The sequence below is a fragment of the Symphodus melops genome (assembly GCF_947650265.1).
Source record: "Symphodus melops genome assembly, chromosome: 16".
NCBI classification, from domain to species: Eukaryota; Metazoa; Chordata; class Actinopteri; order Labriformes; family Labridae; genus Symphodus; species Symphodus melops.
Genome location: NC_136706.1, coordinates 1,259,320 through 1,276,786, shown reverse-complemented (window position 1 = coordinate 1,276,786; position 17,467 = coordinate 1,259,320). Strand labels below are relative to the sequence as shown.

The 17,467-nt window shown below is 43.0% G+C and overlaps 1 protein-coding gene across 1 annotated transcript; it reads right to left on the bottom strand.

Annotated features, from left to right (window-relative positions):
- Positions 1–3,030: 3,030 nt before the first annotated feature.
- LOC306837332 (aquaporin-3-like) lies at positions 3,031–16,779 on the bottom strand. The gene is made up of 6 exons (XM_079364975.1): positions 16,680–16,779; positions 12,638–12,764; positions 9,496–9,633; positions 8,183–8,301; positions 4,870–5,087; positions 3,031–3,938 (listed from the first exon to the last, which is right to left on the bottom strand). The coding sequence occupies exons 1-6, from the start codon at positions 16,710–16,712 to the stop codon at positions 3,746–3,748; spliced, it is 828 nt and encodes a 275-aa protein (XP_079221101.1). The 5' UTR covers positions 16,713–16,779; the 3' UTR covers positions 3,031–3,745.
- Positions 16,780–17,467: the final 688 nt, after the last annotated feature.

Genomic DNA, 17,467 nt, shown 5'->3' with positions numbered 1-17,467 from the left:
ATCGCAGCGGCCCTGGGTTAGAAATCTGACCCCACCCCTTGGCTGCATGTCAGGCCCTCTTCTCTTGTCCTAACGCTTCCCGTCTCCCTTCAGCTGTCCTGTCTCACAGAGGGAAAAAAAATGGCTCCATTGCAATACAAAATGCTGCTTCTCGTCTTCCTCAGGCCACTTCTCCTCGCTATTGAAACTTCTGTTCTCTTCACCCTATATATCTCTCTGTTTCTTCTTCTAAGCACCAGCCACTATAAAACAGGCACTGAAACCCACGGCGGCTGCGATGAGGAGTTCAGCCTCCATGGGGCGTGCAACATAACCACTCGGCTACCGGCACCCCTGGCAGCAGCAGCTTTTCAGAGTTAGATTAAAAATATCAGATAGCTGCTGATGAAGGAACCTTAATCAGGCGATCTTAATATAATTTCAATTTCACATCTCCCTCATGAATCTAATTAATTTCACTTGAGGTTGTGACTGTAATTGTCTTTCCACTATTTTCTCCTCTGCTTGAAAATTTCTTCATCCTCTTAAAAGTCCTCCCGACAGATTTCCACCTCTGGAGCTCTATTGAGTGCTACGATGCTTTATGAATGACATTTATATTCAGGATGTAGTCTTACCTTTAAAAGGGGAAAACATTGTTTTTTTTTATTCTGTTAAAACTACAGAGTGATGAACTTCTTTAAACTGACCACAGGGGGGAGCTGTTGCTCAAGCCTTGCCTGCACAGAAGCACCTGTGAGACGTGCCAAACAGAGAGAAAAGGCTGACCACGGCGTCTAATATTCTGCGTGCTTAATCTTAAATGAAGACCTTGCACCTGTGCCTGTACATGTTTTTATATTTAATGCTTTGCAGCAAATGTGACGCAACAACTCATGAGACTAGAAACAAATCTGTCAGCGCCGGCGGAGAGGCTTCTTATTACTGTGGCAGCTCGTGGTGCTGATTTTATTTTCTGGTCGTAGATAACATTTTTCATTTCTGCCATGTTGTTTCTGCCTCAGCGTCCATAGATGAGTCTAATGCATAGGAAATGAACAGCGAATACGAGTTTACTCTCTGCTTTTCAACTCAACAGACCTTGTCATATTTGTAATGGAACTTTTTTTTTTAACATATTTTCTATTCTTTTGTTTTATTGCTGCATACATAAAAGCAGAATCAAAGTCCTGCTTCTCTCCTTGCCTCTGTTCTGCAAGTCAAACGAGAAAGGGGAATTGTAATTTCCGAGGCAAATGGTTAGATTGACACCAGATATGTTGGGTGAACTGCTGCAAAGGTCATGCCAAAGAGGGACTCCAAATGTCAGACAGCCGTCTCTGAAGTTTGAGCCTTTGTGAGATCTGATGGATTGATATTCTCTTCCAGACTCTGAAAATGTCATTACTGATGTTTTGATGCAGAAAGTGCGTTTGTTTATCTGATGATCAGTAATAGGGATGCACGGACGGCCGAGGAAGACGTTGGTTTAATGATGTGAACTTCGGATGTGTGTGTGTGTGTGTGTGGGTGTGTCTTTTGTTGTGTAATGGGGGTGGGAGTGTTATTTCGAGCAAATACCCCTGACCTTTCTTGCCCTTGGTGCCCTTTCAAACCAAAAAAAAAAAAATCGAATTTCTAACAGTGAAAACCACCTGAGGCTCCGGAAACCAAAGAGGGAATATTAACACTTTGGAGGGCATTTATTCTGTAGCAAATGTCACTATTTGCATGCAAGCTGGTCTCCAAGGTAATCGTCTAATAGGAAAAGAACACTCTTTTTTCCGTTTTCATTTGAAATATGCTAAATCAGTTTTCAGTTTTTGGCCATTTTTACTCTAAGGGGCTTTTCTAACTGGGTCAAGATTCAGTCATTCATAAGTGAAATGACTCAACACTGTGAAAATATGTGCTAGAAATTAAATGCCAGATTAAAATCATGATTTTGATGACATCATTCTGCAAGGAGGCATATTTCAAACGACCTCAAATCAGGGCGCTGCAGCCAGTAAGCGCGTGCAGGACCCGGTGCACGAAGGACAAAGTGCTTGAAATGTAACTTCTGCAGTTTTAGAATTGAAGGATTTTTTTTGTTGTTTTTGTTGTCATCAAATCACACAAAAAAAACCTTCTCTTAAAAAAACTGAATAAACCATGAGTCATTCTCAGTGAACTGAGGTCATGTTAAAGGCCGACTAAAGCATTACTATTGAAGTGAAATGTTGACGCTGAAAACTTGAAGTGCACTTAGACAGCATAAAAAACCTTCACCAAAGCCAACAGTTCACTCCGTTATTAAACCTGAAAGGAAAACCAATAAACGTTGGATACCTTTCTGAGCTACAACAAATCTGTTTCATTCATCTCACTGCTCGGTCATGAGTCTGAGACATATTCTGATCTTATAGACCCGGAGAGGCGAGGCCATAAGTCCGAACCATAGACTGTAAATATCAACGTCATTACAAAGACTGGTCATAACAGAGGAAAGACATATTGAATGTAATGAGTGAAAAACAAGAGAGGTGATTTCTGGAAAAGTCTGTTTATTGTTACTGTCAGTGGTGAGGGAGTAACCTCCCTGATGGCATTACGGTTGATTGTGCTGCTATGTGAAAAACTGTTTTGCATGCATACAACATAGCCTGCTGAGACCTGATTGGTCAAAACTACTGAGCTCAACATACAACAATTACAAACCAGAAAACATGCCATAAATCCAGACGCCACCTACTGGTCCAAATTATGACGGGAATAAAAAGTGCAACGTGAGCAGTATCATCTCTCTCTGTTTGAGGCAGGGTTGGTAACTTTCCAAAAAGCTAGCATGATTTTAAAAGTAGCATTCCCTCAGTGCTCCTTCTGCACCCAAAGCCACGCCCCCACAGACTTACAAACTGATACAGGTCATGGATTTTCTTTGTTCCTTTTTTCAGAGAACATGAGTTATTAATTTCTGTCAGGACCTGAAGACAAGTTCAACCAGAACCTTAAAAAAGTGGATCTGGAGAACTCTGACTTTTTTTCGCCTGCAATAAACCTCCAAAAAGTTTGCTCACTAAAACCTGTGAATTTTGCCAACGCTGCTTGTAAATCAGAGTTATCGACAGGATCCCAGCGCCATAGATACTTTTTAATTGGGTAAACATCAGACAGCACGTTCAATAAGGTGTTAAATGGGGCTTTCTGACTCTTATTAAATTGTAACACAAGCATCTGATTTTTGGCTGCATTTGTAATCATAATTGGTTCATTAAACATTCATTTGGCTACGAAAACTTGTGTCGAACTCGGAAACCCTCCAGAGGTGGAACTCTGCACGGGTTCTTCGAATGGCAGAATCAGCGGGAGGTGACGCGAGTGTGAACGCTTTCTGATTGGAGGGCGATTTCAAGGTTGCTTCCACCTTAGACGAGGAATAAACAAGCTCCTTTCAAATACCTCTTCAGCTCAGGCTGTCTTTTGTTTTGTCTTTTATTCTTTCTCTGCGCTGATGTATTGGTTTTGTCAGACACGCATCAGGGAAGGAAATCGTTTTGAGCTCGGAGTAGAAAAGAAAGAGCTTAGTGGAGATGAGTTCAGTAAACAGGTGAGATCGTCGCCTGAGAAACAGTTCCTGTTTGTGAGGAGAAGTCGTAGGAGTACATGTCTTCATAATAGCTTAGACAAAAAGAGGTGTTAGTGAAAACAAAAACTCAAAGACTTTGCCTAACTAGCTAAAGACTGAGTCGTAAAAACAAGAAGTGAGGCACGAATTCAGCAGTGCTCATACATCTTGGTTGTTTGCAGCATTTGAAAGTTTCAACCTCTCCTCCTCCGCTTCCTCCTCCTTCTGCTCCTCTTGCACTTCTCCTTCTCCTTCTAAATGGTATCCAATCATCAGCTGATATATCAGCACACCCACCGCTGCACCCAAGAAGGGGGCACAGGCGGGCACAAAGAACCAGTAGGTGTTCGCTCTGCAAGGGAATAAATTGAAAAACTGTGATGCATGGTGTGGTTTTTAAATTGTTCATTCAATTTACTCACTGTAGCGGGCCTGAATAAAATATGAGTGCATATCAGAGGCTATTGATGTTGTGGGTCAGAAGGCATGCGAGCCGTGTCGATATCAAGGCACTCTAATTTCAATATGTTTTAAATGGGCACTCAAAAACACACAAACAATAGAAATGCAAATAAACCGGTGGCAAAATATGGACTTTAATTTTGGGTTGTTTTTTTCACAAATGTCTTTTGGTAGCTGCTCGGATCAAATACTGTTTGTTTTACTGGGGAGATATCTGACGGAAAAAGCCATGTTTGTGGCCTAGTGGTTAAGTCATGCTCCATGTACAGAGGCTGCGGCAGCTCCAGTTCGAATCCACAAATCTCTCTCTCTCTCTCCCTGATTACCCGCTGTCCTATCTCTGAATAAGGGTGGAGTATCTTTGGTAGAAGTTTGCTTGACAGATAGAAGTAGTACTGACTCCTTCCTCTTGTATAAAACATGGACGTACTCTAAGTGACATCACCCACTGGCGTCGGAAGAGGCTTTGTGAAGCCCACTGACGAACGTGGCCAGATTTGAAGGTTTTTCTTCCTTTCCAACTAAGACGTTAGTTTGATTCTAGTCGTTTTAAATCTAGTCATAAATATGAAACAAATGAAGGCGAAGTGTTTCACTCATGAGATACAAAACCCTCAACTTTAACCCTTTAATTGGGAATAATTGGCTCGTTCAACTGCTTCAACATCTTTCACCTCAGGTATGACCTCGAGACCGATGATATAAACTCTTTAGAGGTATAACTATGATCAGAGACGAAGAAGACCCTGACCTGCACGTCCCCCGTTTAAAAGCGGTTCCCTATAGTTCCAACATGCATCCTGGATCCCTCTGGTACTCACGTAAAAACCTCTCCACCCCAGCCTGCCACAGCTGTGAAGATTCGTGGTCCCAGGTCTCTGGCTGGATTCACAGCATAGCCAGAGTTGAAGCCCATCGACAGGCCGATGACCAACACAACGAAGCCGACGGTGAACGCCTCCAGACCTTTGGGAGTCGGGTTGTTGCGTGGATCAACGATGGCCAGGATGCACACGATCAATGACGCTGTTCCAATAACCTGAGATAAAGCCCAAGAAGAAGGATCGAAAAATACTTTGTTAGCATCATTTCTTTTTTCTTTTTATTAAAGGAGCAGTATGTAACTCTGACCCCTAGTGTTTAAAATGGGTACTGCAGTCTAAATTGTAAACATCACAGAGAGCTGTCTCCGATTTGAGTTCTGATTCAACCCTACCCTAAAATATTTCCTTTTTTCATCAACTAAAATTATATGCAATTTTAGTCAGTGAGTAATTGATTAAATAAAATCAATAAGAAATGACTAATATCTGATTAAATATAAAGGACATATTCGTCAAGAGGCTAATGACTAAATTATAAAAAGGTTTGAAGATTAGCACTGCTTTCCGTGGTGATGCTAACTAATCCTACATTTGTAAATAAGTCAGTGTTATTTTTCACGCAGTGTTTAATGAATCACCTTTGAGATTAGAAGTCGTGATATTCACAGTTGGTGAAACATTGACAAGCTGTCAAACTTGAGAAAAAGGGAATAACGTGAAATCAAGCAGATGTCACTTGTTTCATCAGAAAGCTTCATCCTCAGCAGACGGTACGTCAAACGAACTGATGGAAGACGCAACACTTTGCAGAGCTTGTGTTGGCGCGTTACATCGTGCATAACAGGTCTGGACTTTGGAGCCGTGACTTTAACAGACCAGTAAGGAAGCAGCAGGTATGAGAAGGATGCTTCATGTTAGCGTCTTGGTTATGAAACGTCCGTAGCAGCACGCATCAAGATGGACAGAATAGATCGACCCGGACAGGAAGTCAGACAAGGAAACGCACGGAGGGCCTGGTCAATTTTCAAAATAAAACAACAACATACAGAATCACAATCGTATATTCCATCTCTTTATCAGAACAGGAAACCGAGTGAACAACGAATCCTCAACATGTTGTTTGCAGCTATTTCTCTTTTTTTTACCGCGTGATCTTGAAGTTCTCTTGAGATGTGAGTATAGCTGCACTCATGCACGTTCCAGAAACGGATCCAGTGGGACAGGACGCGTGGTCAAAAACGTGGCGCCGACAGACCTCGGCATGCACGGAGTATGTGGAAAGCCGGAGTTTGATTTACACATTATCTCTTTTTTTCCCTTCCCTTAGTTTCCTGCTACTCCTATGTCATGGTGACATGAGAGTTTCTACATACAGCCAGCCGACAACGACGACGTCCATATTTGTTTTTCTTCCGAAAAAATATCGCTTCATCATGCGAGTCACGCCTGGCGCCTGTGGAACCGCAGCTCTGAAATCGCCTATGTGTGGTCGTCTCGTGGCCGTCTCGTGGTCACGTTTGGAGGATTATCATTTTCAAAATTTTAAAAACTGGTGATCTCGCATATTTTAAAAAATCTGTCACGATTTTAAAATAGTGTGTACCTCGGCTAAAACCGGCTATCAAACACTTTCATGCTCTGCAGCACGCACTGAAGACTCGGCGAGTAATCTCACTTAACGTCTGTTGCAGAGAAACAAGTTCCTTGTGAGATAAATATGCGCAGAACAAAGCAGCAGGATTACGTGTCTCGCATCGTCAGCGTCCAGGGTTTTCATGCTTTTTTTCCACGCACAGCGTATCTTCATTAATTATTTGAATCTTCCGACACAGCTGGGTCTAATTGACCTTGCCTTCTTTTCCACACTCACAAGCTGTTTCTCGCACGGATTCTGGACGATCACATCAAATGAAAAGCGACACTGTCCTGCTCATTACGATGTCTGCTGCGTTTGAAAAAGGTTGAGAGAAGACTAAAGAGGAGCCCGTGAGATGTGATTGGTTCAGAGGCCTGAACACCAGATTTACAAACGTATATATCTAAGCAACAGAAATGAAATTGCAATGCAACAGCACACTTTGTCTGCAGAGGAGCAATGCACTCAATTGTGTCTTAAATGGGTTTGTCGTTTGCAATCTTCAGCAGACATGTGCAACTCTGATATTGAGTATCTCTTTAAGTTATAAAGAAAAGTGAAAATGGAGGCTGCTAACAACTCTGACAATGGACGCTGATGGAAAATGGCTGTTACTTGTGTGCTACTCTTCTTGTGCTGTACTTAAGCTGCAGTGCTCTTCCTGAGAAAGGGGGGAGGGGGGGGGGGTGATCGAACCATTTTCACTCACAAGAGACCGAGCACTTGAAAAATCAAATGGTATTGTTAAAGTTTGCTTCAAGATAATTGGAGCCCAGCAAAAGGGGGACTTGAGCTCCCTCTGCGAGAAACAGGTGACCCAGAAAGCGAAAGAAACCATCAGCCGCTCCGACCGTGTTCAGTCCAGTGATTTCACTGGATTTACTCTCAGGCCTCTTTTTCTCTTAGTGCTTCTTTCTGCCTCCTAATATAATTAAGTGATTATGTTCAGACGTGGAAATGAAAGCAAAACTAAAATACTTTTTGTGAGTTCTGCAGCTTGATTATTTCAGTATTAATGAATGCATGTTGATTCTGTGTCTACGTTAATCCTCAATCTCCTCCTCTCTCCGGGTGTGATTTCACAGATTGGATTCTGTAGAGTGACAACCAGGGCTTGTCTCCTCCTTGGTTAGTGCATCCAATTAAACAAAAACTGTCTTTCATTTTTTTTTTTTTTAAATACATAATAAAACAGTGCTGCTGGTCGACAGGATATGCAGGCAACTCCATGGGGGCCCCAGGCTAGTAGGGGGCCCCCTGAGGGCTGAGAAACTTTAACCCAAAGCTGTGGCTTCAAATTAGCAAATTCTGCACCTCATCTGACAGCACTCACTCCACTTGCCCTGCTTAGTGAAGCATGCATTGTAAGTTTGTCACTGAGTCTGGGAGTGAAAACAGATCGGTACACTGGCAGATATCATGGTGATGAACGCAGCTTTGAGGAGCATCCACTTAATTATTGCCTGGAGTCCAAATTGCCACTACTTGGGTGGCAACCGAGATTGGTAACCTCACTGTAGCATTCATTTCGAGTGTGTGACATCATGTGAAAACTATGAATTGGGTCCTGATCAATAGGTATCTGTTGAGGCTGTGTGGGTCGGTAGGTTGTGTTCTTTAAAATTTGGGACAAATCATGCTGCCTGAGCTGAACTGAATTAAAATCAGCATCACCTGATCAAAGACTCCGTTCACCAGGCTGAGATGTTGCGATGGATAAGTGGCAAAAATGCCAGCTGTCGCGTTTTTCCCCACCACGATCAGCTCCCCCTGGCTGAAGTCCAGCAACGCATCTAGTGGAAGAAATTACAATCTATTTTAGTCTTTTCAAAGAATCCATGTATTTTTTTTTATAATGAACTGAAGAGTTTCCATACTGCAGCTGTTTGCCTCCACTGGATTGAAGGAACCCGCATCAATCACTCAGATGGATTAAATTGCTGCCACACTGCATTACAGCTAACATTCAAATCAGATAATATTACTTAAGATACCTGCAGACTTGAGGTTAAATTGGCGTGATGATTTATGTTCCAGAGATAAAGCTGACAGCTACTGCAAACAGTAATACACTTGACATTTGGGTTTCTTGTTTACTTTCTGCTTGATTGCATAGCTGCAGGCAGCGGCGGATGGAGGCCGGGGATGCACAAACATGTGGAGCGATACCGCCCGGATACATGCGTGAACGATAATGACACGAGCATACAGAGAGTAGAACAACAACTGCATGGCTGCAGAGTGCACGGCATGACAAACATGAACCCATGAATACATGCATCTCTGTTCATACTGTATGCGCCTGAGGAAAAAAGAAAAAAAAACACAAAGACAAATCAGTCTCAGAGAGAATATGTGTTATCCACAAGACCTCCCCTTTGATCGTTTATTGTTGAACCACGATGGCGAACACCGCACGGGTCAGCCCACATTTATGCTCTAGATTTGATACACAAATTTGATTTTATTGCTGCTTTCAAACTCCTGAAAACGTCACGATGAGCTGCATGCAAACGGTCGATGGACTTGAGCTTGTTGAGCGCTTTTCGAGGTCAACTTTATTTATATAGCACATTTATAACAGCCGAGGCGGATCAAAGTGCTGTACGTGAAGTTTAGCAAAATAAGTTTCATCAAAACATCATAAAGAAACGTAAAAAAAACAAAATTTAAAAATAAGTGGTTTTACACACACTGATGAAGTGACCAGCAGAAGCAGCAGGAGCAACTTGGGTTTGAGTGACTTGCCCAAGGACATGTTGGACATGTTGGGTATCAAACCCCCGACCTTGTGATAGAGATTCAGCCGCCCCATGTGTAAACCCTTCTGTTTCCTGTCAGTTCATTCACAACAGTGGGGGCGGACTCTGCATGAAGATAATTTACAAAAATGACGTCTTGGCCACGACTTACCTGACGTAACGTTACTCACGGCCAGAAGTTACTTTTAATTGTTTCAGGGCGCCGTACTTTTCAGTCTCACGCACCTGAGTAAAGGCCGAATACAGTCGCTGCACCCAGAAACGCTCCGAGAGTCTGGAAGAAGAAGTACAAGGGGAAGTTCCTCCAGGGCTCCCTCCTGAGCAAACACAGAGCGAAGGTCACCGCTGGGTTCAGATGACCGCCTGGAGAAGAGAAAACCACGACAACCTCGGTCAGTTTGTGCACACGCAGGAAAACTGTCTCCGACTGGATTCTGCAGGCCCTTATTTTCTACAAGAGACAGAAGAGAGGGTTCTAAGCTCGCCGCGTATATTCACTAATTGTGGTCTCAGTAAAGTCCTGTAAGGATGGAAGGTCTCTGTGACACTAATTAAATTGACGGGATGAAAAGATTCAGAAAAGTCTCCTTTTTTCTAACCTTGAAGGGGGCGAGGGAGGGGTGAGAGAGAGAGAGAGAGTCTCCGCTCTGATGGCACACTCATACGGGTGGCTTGCTCGTATTCACACCTTAATTGTGTCAGTGTTCGAGCTATCTAATTATAACAGCTTATTTTCTCAGCTGCAGTGTGTATTAGAGGGGGACAGCCTCATTATAAAGGCACTGAAGAAGCGGCATGAGTGAACCGCAGAAGCCTTTGTTGTGTTTTTGACAGAAGATAGCGGGTTTCAGTATTGACTCGCTCGCTGCCTTTTCAATTACAGACCACATAGTTTTCAAGTTAAGAGGTAAATGCCCCCTCCTCCTCCTCCTCCTCCTCCTGCTTCGTCTTCTTCTGCGTCTTTTTGTGTGTCTTTTCAACTCTGCGTTTCTTCCGTCCACTGCCTCCTCTTCTTCCTCCCCCGCCGCCTCCAGCTGTCATCCCTGTGGTAAATACTGCTCTTCAGATAACTGCCAGTTTACCTTTTGCTGATATTTAGTGTCTGTCAAGCCATCAATAATAATGACTCCCTGTTATGCTGATGGAGGCGGAGAAAAAAAAAAAAAAAAAAAGAGTCTCCAGAAGCCCTGTTTGACTGACAGGAACTTCACAGCAGTGATGCAAATGACTGCAGCTCAACCAAGTGTGATTTCCTTCATGATAATAAAGTTTTTAACTCCCTTTCTCCAAACCCTTTTGTGTTGTTGACACTGTTGACAGTCACCGTTCTCCCCTACTGATGCTGTTGATGGTGATGAGTGTGTAAATACAGTATGAAGTGACAATTGTGAAAATTGTCACAAAAAAAAAAGTGTCAATTGCAAAACCAAGGATGTTTCCTTTTCCTTATTAAAACTCAATTTAGAAAAAGAAGGTGTGGAAGCATTTCCTGTTGTCACACGTTGGGTAAAATCTGACAAAAATCTGCAAATGCAGTGAGAAAAACGTACCTGCAAGGTGTCTTACATGTCATCAGTAGTTTGAACGTCATTTTTCAGACACTTTTTAAGAAATGTTTTCTTATTAAAATTAATTTAGGCCTTTTTTTCAATCTTAAAGAGGACATATTATCCCCCTACCCCTAAAATATGACTGTTTTAAAATAGTCCCCCTGTGATCTGTGCTGAGCTTTGGTCCAAATATAACATGAATCAAGCAGCAGAGGAGGTTTGTGACCCTGTAGAAACCAGCTCTCTCTGAACGCTCCGTTTTGGTGTGTGTGTCTCTTTAAATGCAATAAGCCCCGCCCCCTGCGTTTTTCCTGTTAGACATCACTCCTTTGCGAGTGAGAATAAAAATGGCGGACCTGCACAAAAGTTTAGCTCTAGGCTGGAGGTGAAGTCCATGGGTGGACATACCAGGGGAGGGGAGGGGATTTTTTTTTTAAACCCAGATTCCCACTGTGACATCACAAGGGGAGCACATTTGAAACAGAGCATTTTTTCTCTGTGTTGTCAGACTTCTACAGCCCTACACAAACAAAGGACTGGATGGATTTATTTCATACATTTGTGGGTCGGTAGACACTCAGGTTGAAAAACACTGTCAAAGTGGATTTTTCAAGATGTTTCAGGATGAATAAACGATAAGGCTTTACATGGAGAGACACATGACGTTAGCCTCAAACCCACAGAGTTCCTCCTCTTTAGAAAGTTGTCTCTGACAGAAAGCAAAACAAACTTCTGCCTCCTGTCATTCTTGCACATTTGACCGCGGCGCTGTTTATTTTTCATCCACCCGGGGCACCCGATTCACAGATGTTAGCTGTTAGCTAGCGAGCAACAGACGTGGGAACCATGCCCCTATGGGTGTGCACATTTGCATGCAAAGATTTTATTTATTTTTTCCGCCCAGGTTGCCACATTTCAGGCTTTTTGCCTCCACTCAGAAAAGTGCAAAGAAATGCACTTTAAGTTGTGTGTTATACGTGTTACCCAGAGACCATTTTGACCCATCTGTGTGGCTCAGAGCGACTGCTCCAGCCATCCAGCATGTGGAAAACCTGGTTACATAGTAGAGAGACTGGTCTCCTTTGCCTGGGGTGGCTGTTGGTCTGATGGATGAGTCACAACATTAAAACTTCCAGGAGACAAGAAGTTTGTTGTTGTTGTAGTTTTTCTGCTTAAATCTTACTGAAGAGACGGTTCGGTGCGAATCCCATGTGAGGCGCTAAGAGTATAGACACTTAAAACAGGAAATAGACAGGAAGCTGAGCGGAGCTGTAATCAGCCAAATCTGCCACGCCCCTGATTATGTAAATATTAGGATAAATCTGAACAATAACATAATTGAAAGCGTTCCGAAAAAAAAAAAAAAAATCAGCTCCTTGTAATTTTAGCGATAAAAGAAATTAGCTAAAGAGACCCTGTAAACGTGTTACATGTCTGCTGTAAACATGGGAATCTAACGTGGGACCCAACAGATTCTTTGGCTTTTGCAGCCTCAAGTGGACACTCTAGGAATAACAGTTCTTTGCACTTCATTTGGTCGGCAGTAGCTCAGTCCATAGGGACTTTAGAGCGTGGTCAGTTCAAGTCCTGATCTGGGGCCGAGTCTGGAAATTGGTCTGGTGGCTGCCTTGAGCAAGGCACTACCAGCTCAGGAGTGCTCACTGTGAGCAGCCCCCTCACTTCGTCGTCCCTCTATTAGTTCACGTCCATGAGATTTAGTTTGTGCGTGTGTGTAAAGCGGATCGTGTGTGACGACCCAGCTGGCTTCTTGTTCTTTGTGTGGTAGAAAGTGAAGCGTGATACTTTTGCATCCTCACCTGAGATCTGACCGCTCACGAGAATCCCCAAAGTTGCGGCGAAACCAAAAGCCAGGTTGACGCTGAGGAACGTGCCGTGGGACCCTCGGCTTAGCACCAGCTGTGCTACGGAAGCACAGCCAAACATCTGGACAGAAGGAGGAGGGGCAAACACAGGATTTTAAACGTCTGATTGGACCACAAATATTCGATGACCCCCAACACCCGGAGTCGAGGTTATTTTTGTCGACTTACAGTGGCAGAAAAAGTTCAGAGAGAATAACAAAGCTGGAGGTTTGCCCCGGAGTCAGGTGTCTCGCTGAGTCTTGCGTTTGCTCGTAGCCAGGGTGTGTCTCTTTGACCTCGGAGGTCACAAACCTGCTATGCCATGCCTTTGTGCGGGACTATTGATGCTGACAACAATCTGACTCCCCCCCGCAGAGTCTTCCTCTGCAGAGGTCTGGCTCTGGACCACCAAGGGGACCTGATTGTCTGTGGAGGGGAAAAAGGTCTCCGGGGAGTTAACAGATCAGTCGCAGCCGGGAAACGGAAAAACAACCGTCTCTGCGTTTCACCCTCTGCTGCTGCTGCTGTTGTTGTTGTCTGTGGGTTTCCAGAAGAAGCAGAGCAGCTCCAGATTGTTTTTCACTGCCTGGAAAACATTTTGTTTTTACTGGAAAAAAAAGATCTAGTGACCTCCTGTTGTGTTGAACTCTCTGTCAGGAGGGACTTCAGGCACAGTGTGAAGTCTTTGGCCATAAGGGAGGATCGTAATTTAATATGGGATAATTAACGGAGGGAAAGGAGGATTTAAAGAGCAACACTTACCTTCCTTTACTTTAAAAAAAAGAAAAAAACATTTTCACAAGTCGTGCCAACCATGAGGACACCCCTCCCTCTTTTCTTCTGCACGCAAACATGTTGGGCGAGGATGAAAAAACCCCCTGGGACACATTTGAAATCGTTTTTTCTTTCGTCTTCATGTCGAGCTAAAAGCTGCAGAGGGATTTTAAGGACAAGATCTTCACGGAGGATTTTAAGCGATCCCAGTTTAAACGTATGGTTTTCCTTGATCTTATTTATTTTTACGTGACACCTGTTTCTATCCCTGAGTACTGATGTGGTTATTGCACGTGTGGCGATCGTCCTACAAGCGGGCAGCTCAGGTTCGAATCTGTGTCTCCTTTTCTCCCACTCCCTCTCTGTCCTAGCTCTACAATAAAGTCCAAAACGCCCAAAAGACATATTAAAAAAGACAATTTATTATTTTGATATATATTAATCATAGTTGCAACTCTCGATGACATTTTTTTAACGGCACACATCCCATCGTGCAGAAAGTTTGTGAAGTCGGAGGATTTTTTTTCTTTTATCTTGAAAAGAAACCCTCCAAAAAAACTAGTAGGCAACTATTTTATTGATGATTTTGAGTCGTCTCTTAGCAATACAGAAGTACAAATAATAACTAATTTTTTGGTTTGATTTGCTCGCAGTTTATTTTTGTGACCAACTTTTCTACAATTTAAACTACAGAATAAAATTCCAGCAGCCTGTTGAAACACGGCAGAAATAGTTGCCTTTAATGAAAGTCCCCCCCCCCCGCTGTCTTTTTAAATAAGGATTATGTTGTATTTTTAAAGTGTGTTTAGTGGTGTTTAAAGGTAAATTAGGTTCTTTATTGGGATTTTATTCTATTATCATACTATGAATTACCCATTTACTGAACAGTTCAGAACAGCAGCATCAGTTTCTTCTTCTAACTGAATGTTAGCAGATTGTTTTTCAAAATTTCATTAACTGAAGTTTATATTGATTGCATCCATTAAATGATCGATTCTCTTTTGCTGTACTATGATATGAAAGATCCTGTCAACATCATGCAGCAGCGATTCTTTACTCACCACCAGAATCAGAGTCCCGAGACATTCAGCCAGCGCCTGACGCACGAGGACGTGTCGGACCTGAAAGGCCGCCGCCAGTTTGGCCGCCATGCGTTTCTGTTCTCCCATGATGCAGCTGAGGCCGAGTTTGAAGTCTAACAGCAAGTGTTGGCCAGTGGCTGTGTGTCACTTTATAGGGGTCTCCCAGTCATCACCCCCCCTTAGCTAAATAAAAGAGGGGCTGCTTCGGATTTTCTGCCACTCCCAAAACATCTACACCCCTTTTTTTTCTTCACAGATGTAATCCTGATAGAGTCTCAGCTGGTTTTCTCTCTGGACGGACAAACATAACAATAAAGATGCACATTTACTGCAAAGGCTAAAAAGAGTCTGTTTTAAATGATGTCGGCTTGTACACTTTTTTTCCCCCCCACTAACATCAAATCGAATCAGTGTCTCTCACAAACCAAACGGTTTAAAAACAGAGTGCAAATAATTGTGTGTATTCATCGAAGCAAATGAAGTCCACTTGTGCGAGACTTTATGACAAAGGTCCTTTTCTAAACTGAACCCTCTTGACAAGCCCTTCAGCCCGCTCAGCGAGCTGCGGAGGCCTCTCCACGTTAACGAGGAATGTATAAATAAGCAGGTAAACTGAGGTTTGCAAACAACACCCTCCAACATGAGCAGGAAACAAACATAACCATGGTAACTGATGTGTGATGTGCAGCTAAAATTAGAGACACGTAGGTTCTAAACTGAGGGATTGACAGCAATATACCCTTCTGTTAAGCTCCGCCCTCCTTGGTTACTGTTGCTAAGGAAAATTAACTCTCTTGTTTCCCATTTAAAACAAAGCATGTGATGGACACTGTAGCTTCAGTGTTTAGCCAGCTCTGCATGTGGTGGACACTGTAGCTTCAGTGTTTAGCCAGCTCTGCATGTGGTGGACACTGTAGCTTCAGTGTTTAGCCAGCTCTGCATGTGGTGGACACTGTAGCTTCAGTGTTTAGCCAGCTCTGCATGGGTCTGTAAAGCTTTCTGCGTTCTAACCTCTCTCCATGTTTCATCTCCAACATTGATCCTAGTTTGAGCAGCTTTCTGCTGCTGGAGCTTATTAGAAACATGCAGAGGCTTTTTAGCTCGGGTACAATCACTTCTATCTGAAGCAGTTCCACTGCCCGCTTCCATCGCTGCAACACCTGTTGACCTGATAACTGCTCTCATATCTGGCAAACCCAGGGGCGTCCAAAACGGCCTTCAAAGCCCCGCCTACCTTCTCTGGTCCAATCAGATCCAGAGCATTCAGGAGCAGAATCTAAAGTTAGAAGGAGGACATACTGGCTGCTGCATTGTTGTCAGAGAAGCTTCAACACAGCAGGTTTCCTTCACGTCTGATCACTTCATCATTTAATTCAGTGGACATCTTACAGATTGGTCCTTTAATTGTGCAGCACGTTAATAAGGGATCAAACAGCCAATAATCTGGGTCTGTACATCACAGTTATCTGCATATTAAAAAATGGTGGCGTACTGACGAGGGTCGAGTTTGACCTTGCTTATCGTTTGTAACGTTTTATTTAACACAATTAAAATGCTGAACCTTGAGTTGTCAAAGTACCTCATGTGTGTTAATCTGTGAAAATCACACAAAGATGTGTTTACTCAGAGATGGTTTCACCTTGCAGTAACATTCAACCATTCACCAGGGTAATTGTGCGTTTGTGTGTGTGTGTGTGTGTGTGTGCGCCTTTATTCAAGCAGGCTAATGTGAGCGTTATCATCATCTCCGATTGCAGCGTAATTAAGACTTTGACTTTCTTTCTGCTTTGCTCAGCGTATTAGTGCGATGGGATTGGCTGGAAGAGACTCTGATGGTTTATCTTCGAGGTCAGTTAAAAATCACACAGACTTGCTGTTTTGGAAACACGCAGTATGAGACCCCAAGATAACCTCAAATTAACACATTTATCCAAACACTGGTTTATCTGAAGATAATTAGTCGATTACTGACCGTCTTATGAATCTAAGCTAAATGTTCTGCCATGAGGCTGCTGCCTTTTTCTTCTGTCTTTTCTGTATTTTACATGTAGACTCACCTCTCTTAGGGTGAACACATACAAGGATATGAATATTTTACTTCCTTTTTTTCTCTCTATTAAAGGCACAGTACGAAGACTCACCTCTCCAGGCATCTCTCTACCAAAAGAAAACATGACGTTCAGGCTGGCGGGGAATCATGGGAGTTCTCTCCTTGCTCTGGCTCAGTGGGGGAGAATGGATTTTAAATGTCCAAAAGCCCACTGCTTACGTTTTTTAAACCCATCTCGTAAGTGAAAACAAACTAGACTAGAGGCTGTGATGACGTTTAACGTCTCCATGACAACCGCTGGAGTCTCATTTAGCCACTTGCTAGCCACCGCCGTTTTAAGTTTGCGTAAAAACTTTAAAATTCACAAGCGGGGGGTTTTAGCTAACGTAGTTTATCTGGTCTAACAAAACGTAAACACCTCTTCAGCTTGTGTTAACCACAGACCTTATTTCAGGCGTCTAAACACAAACACATTCAAAATCCAGCTAGGAACCCATGGCGCTAAAATGCTAACTCACTTCCTGGTTTAGGACTCCTTCCTGTGCCGGTCTTTTGCTCACACAGATGAGGTTTGTTAAAACTATTTCTCGTCTGTTTTGTTATTTTGCATCTTTGTGGAAATATCAACAACCAGGACAAAAACAGAAATGACTCATTATCAAGGGAGAACAATAAATCAATTGTATGTGTTCATGTCCGCTTAGGGCTTCTGTGCATATCCAAAGAAAAAAAAAATACTTTTCATCTTGAGCACAGCTCACCCTACAAAAAAATCTCCACACACACACACACACACACACACCTCGTTTCATCAGGACAGCGTAACACACAGCGAGTCCCGACCAGCAGGCTGTCACTTCCACTAAAGCACTTGGTTTG

Coding starts and splice junctions, on each gene's coding strand:
- LOC306837332 (XM_079364975.1), bottom strand. CDS start 16,712: ATGTTTTCTTTTGGTAGAGAGATGCCTGGAGAG. Junction 5,088..8,182: donor TGAACGGAGTCTTTGATCAG/GTGATGCTGATT, acceptor GCTTTATCTCAG/GTTATTGGAACAGCGTCATT. Junction 3,939..4,869: donor TGGGGTGGAGAGGTTTTTAC/GTGAGTACCAGA, acceptor ATTCCCTTGCAG/AGCGAACACCTACTGGTTCT.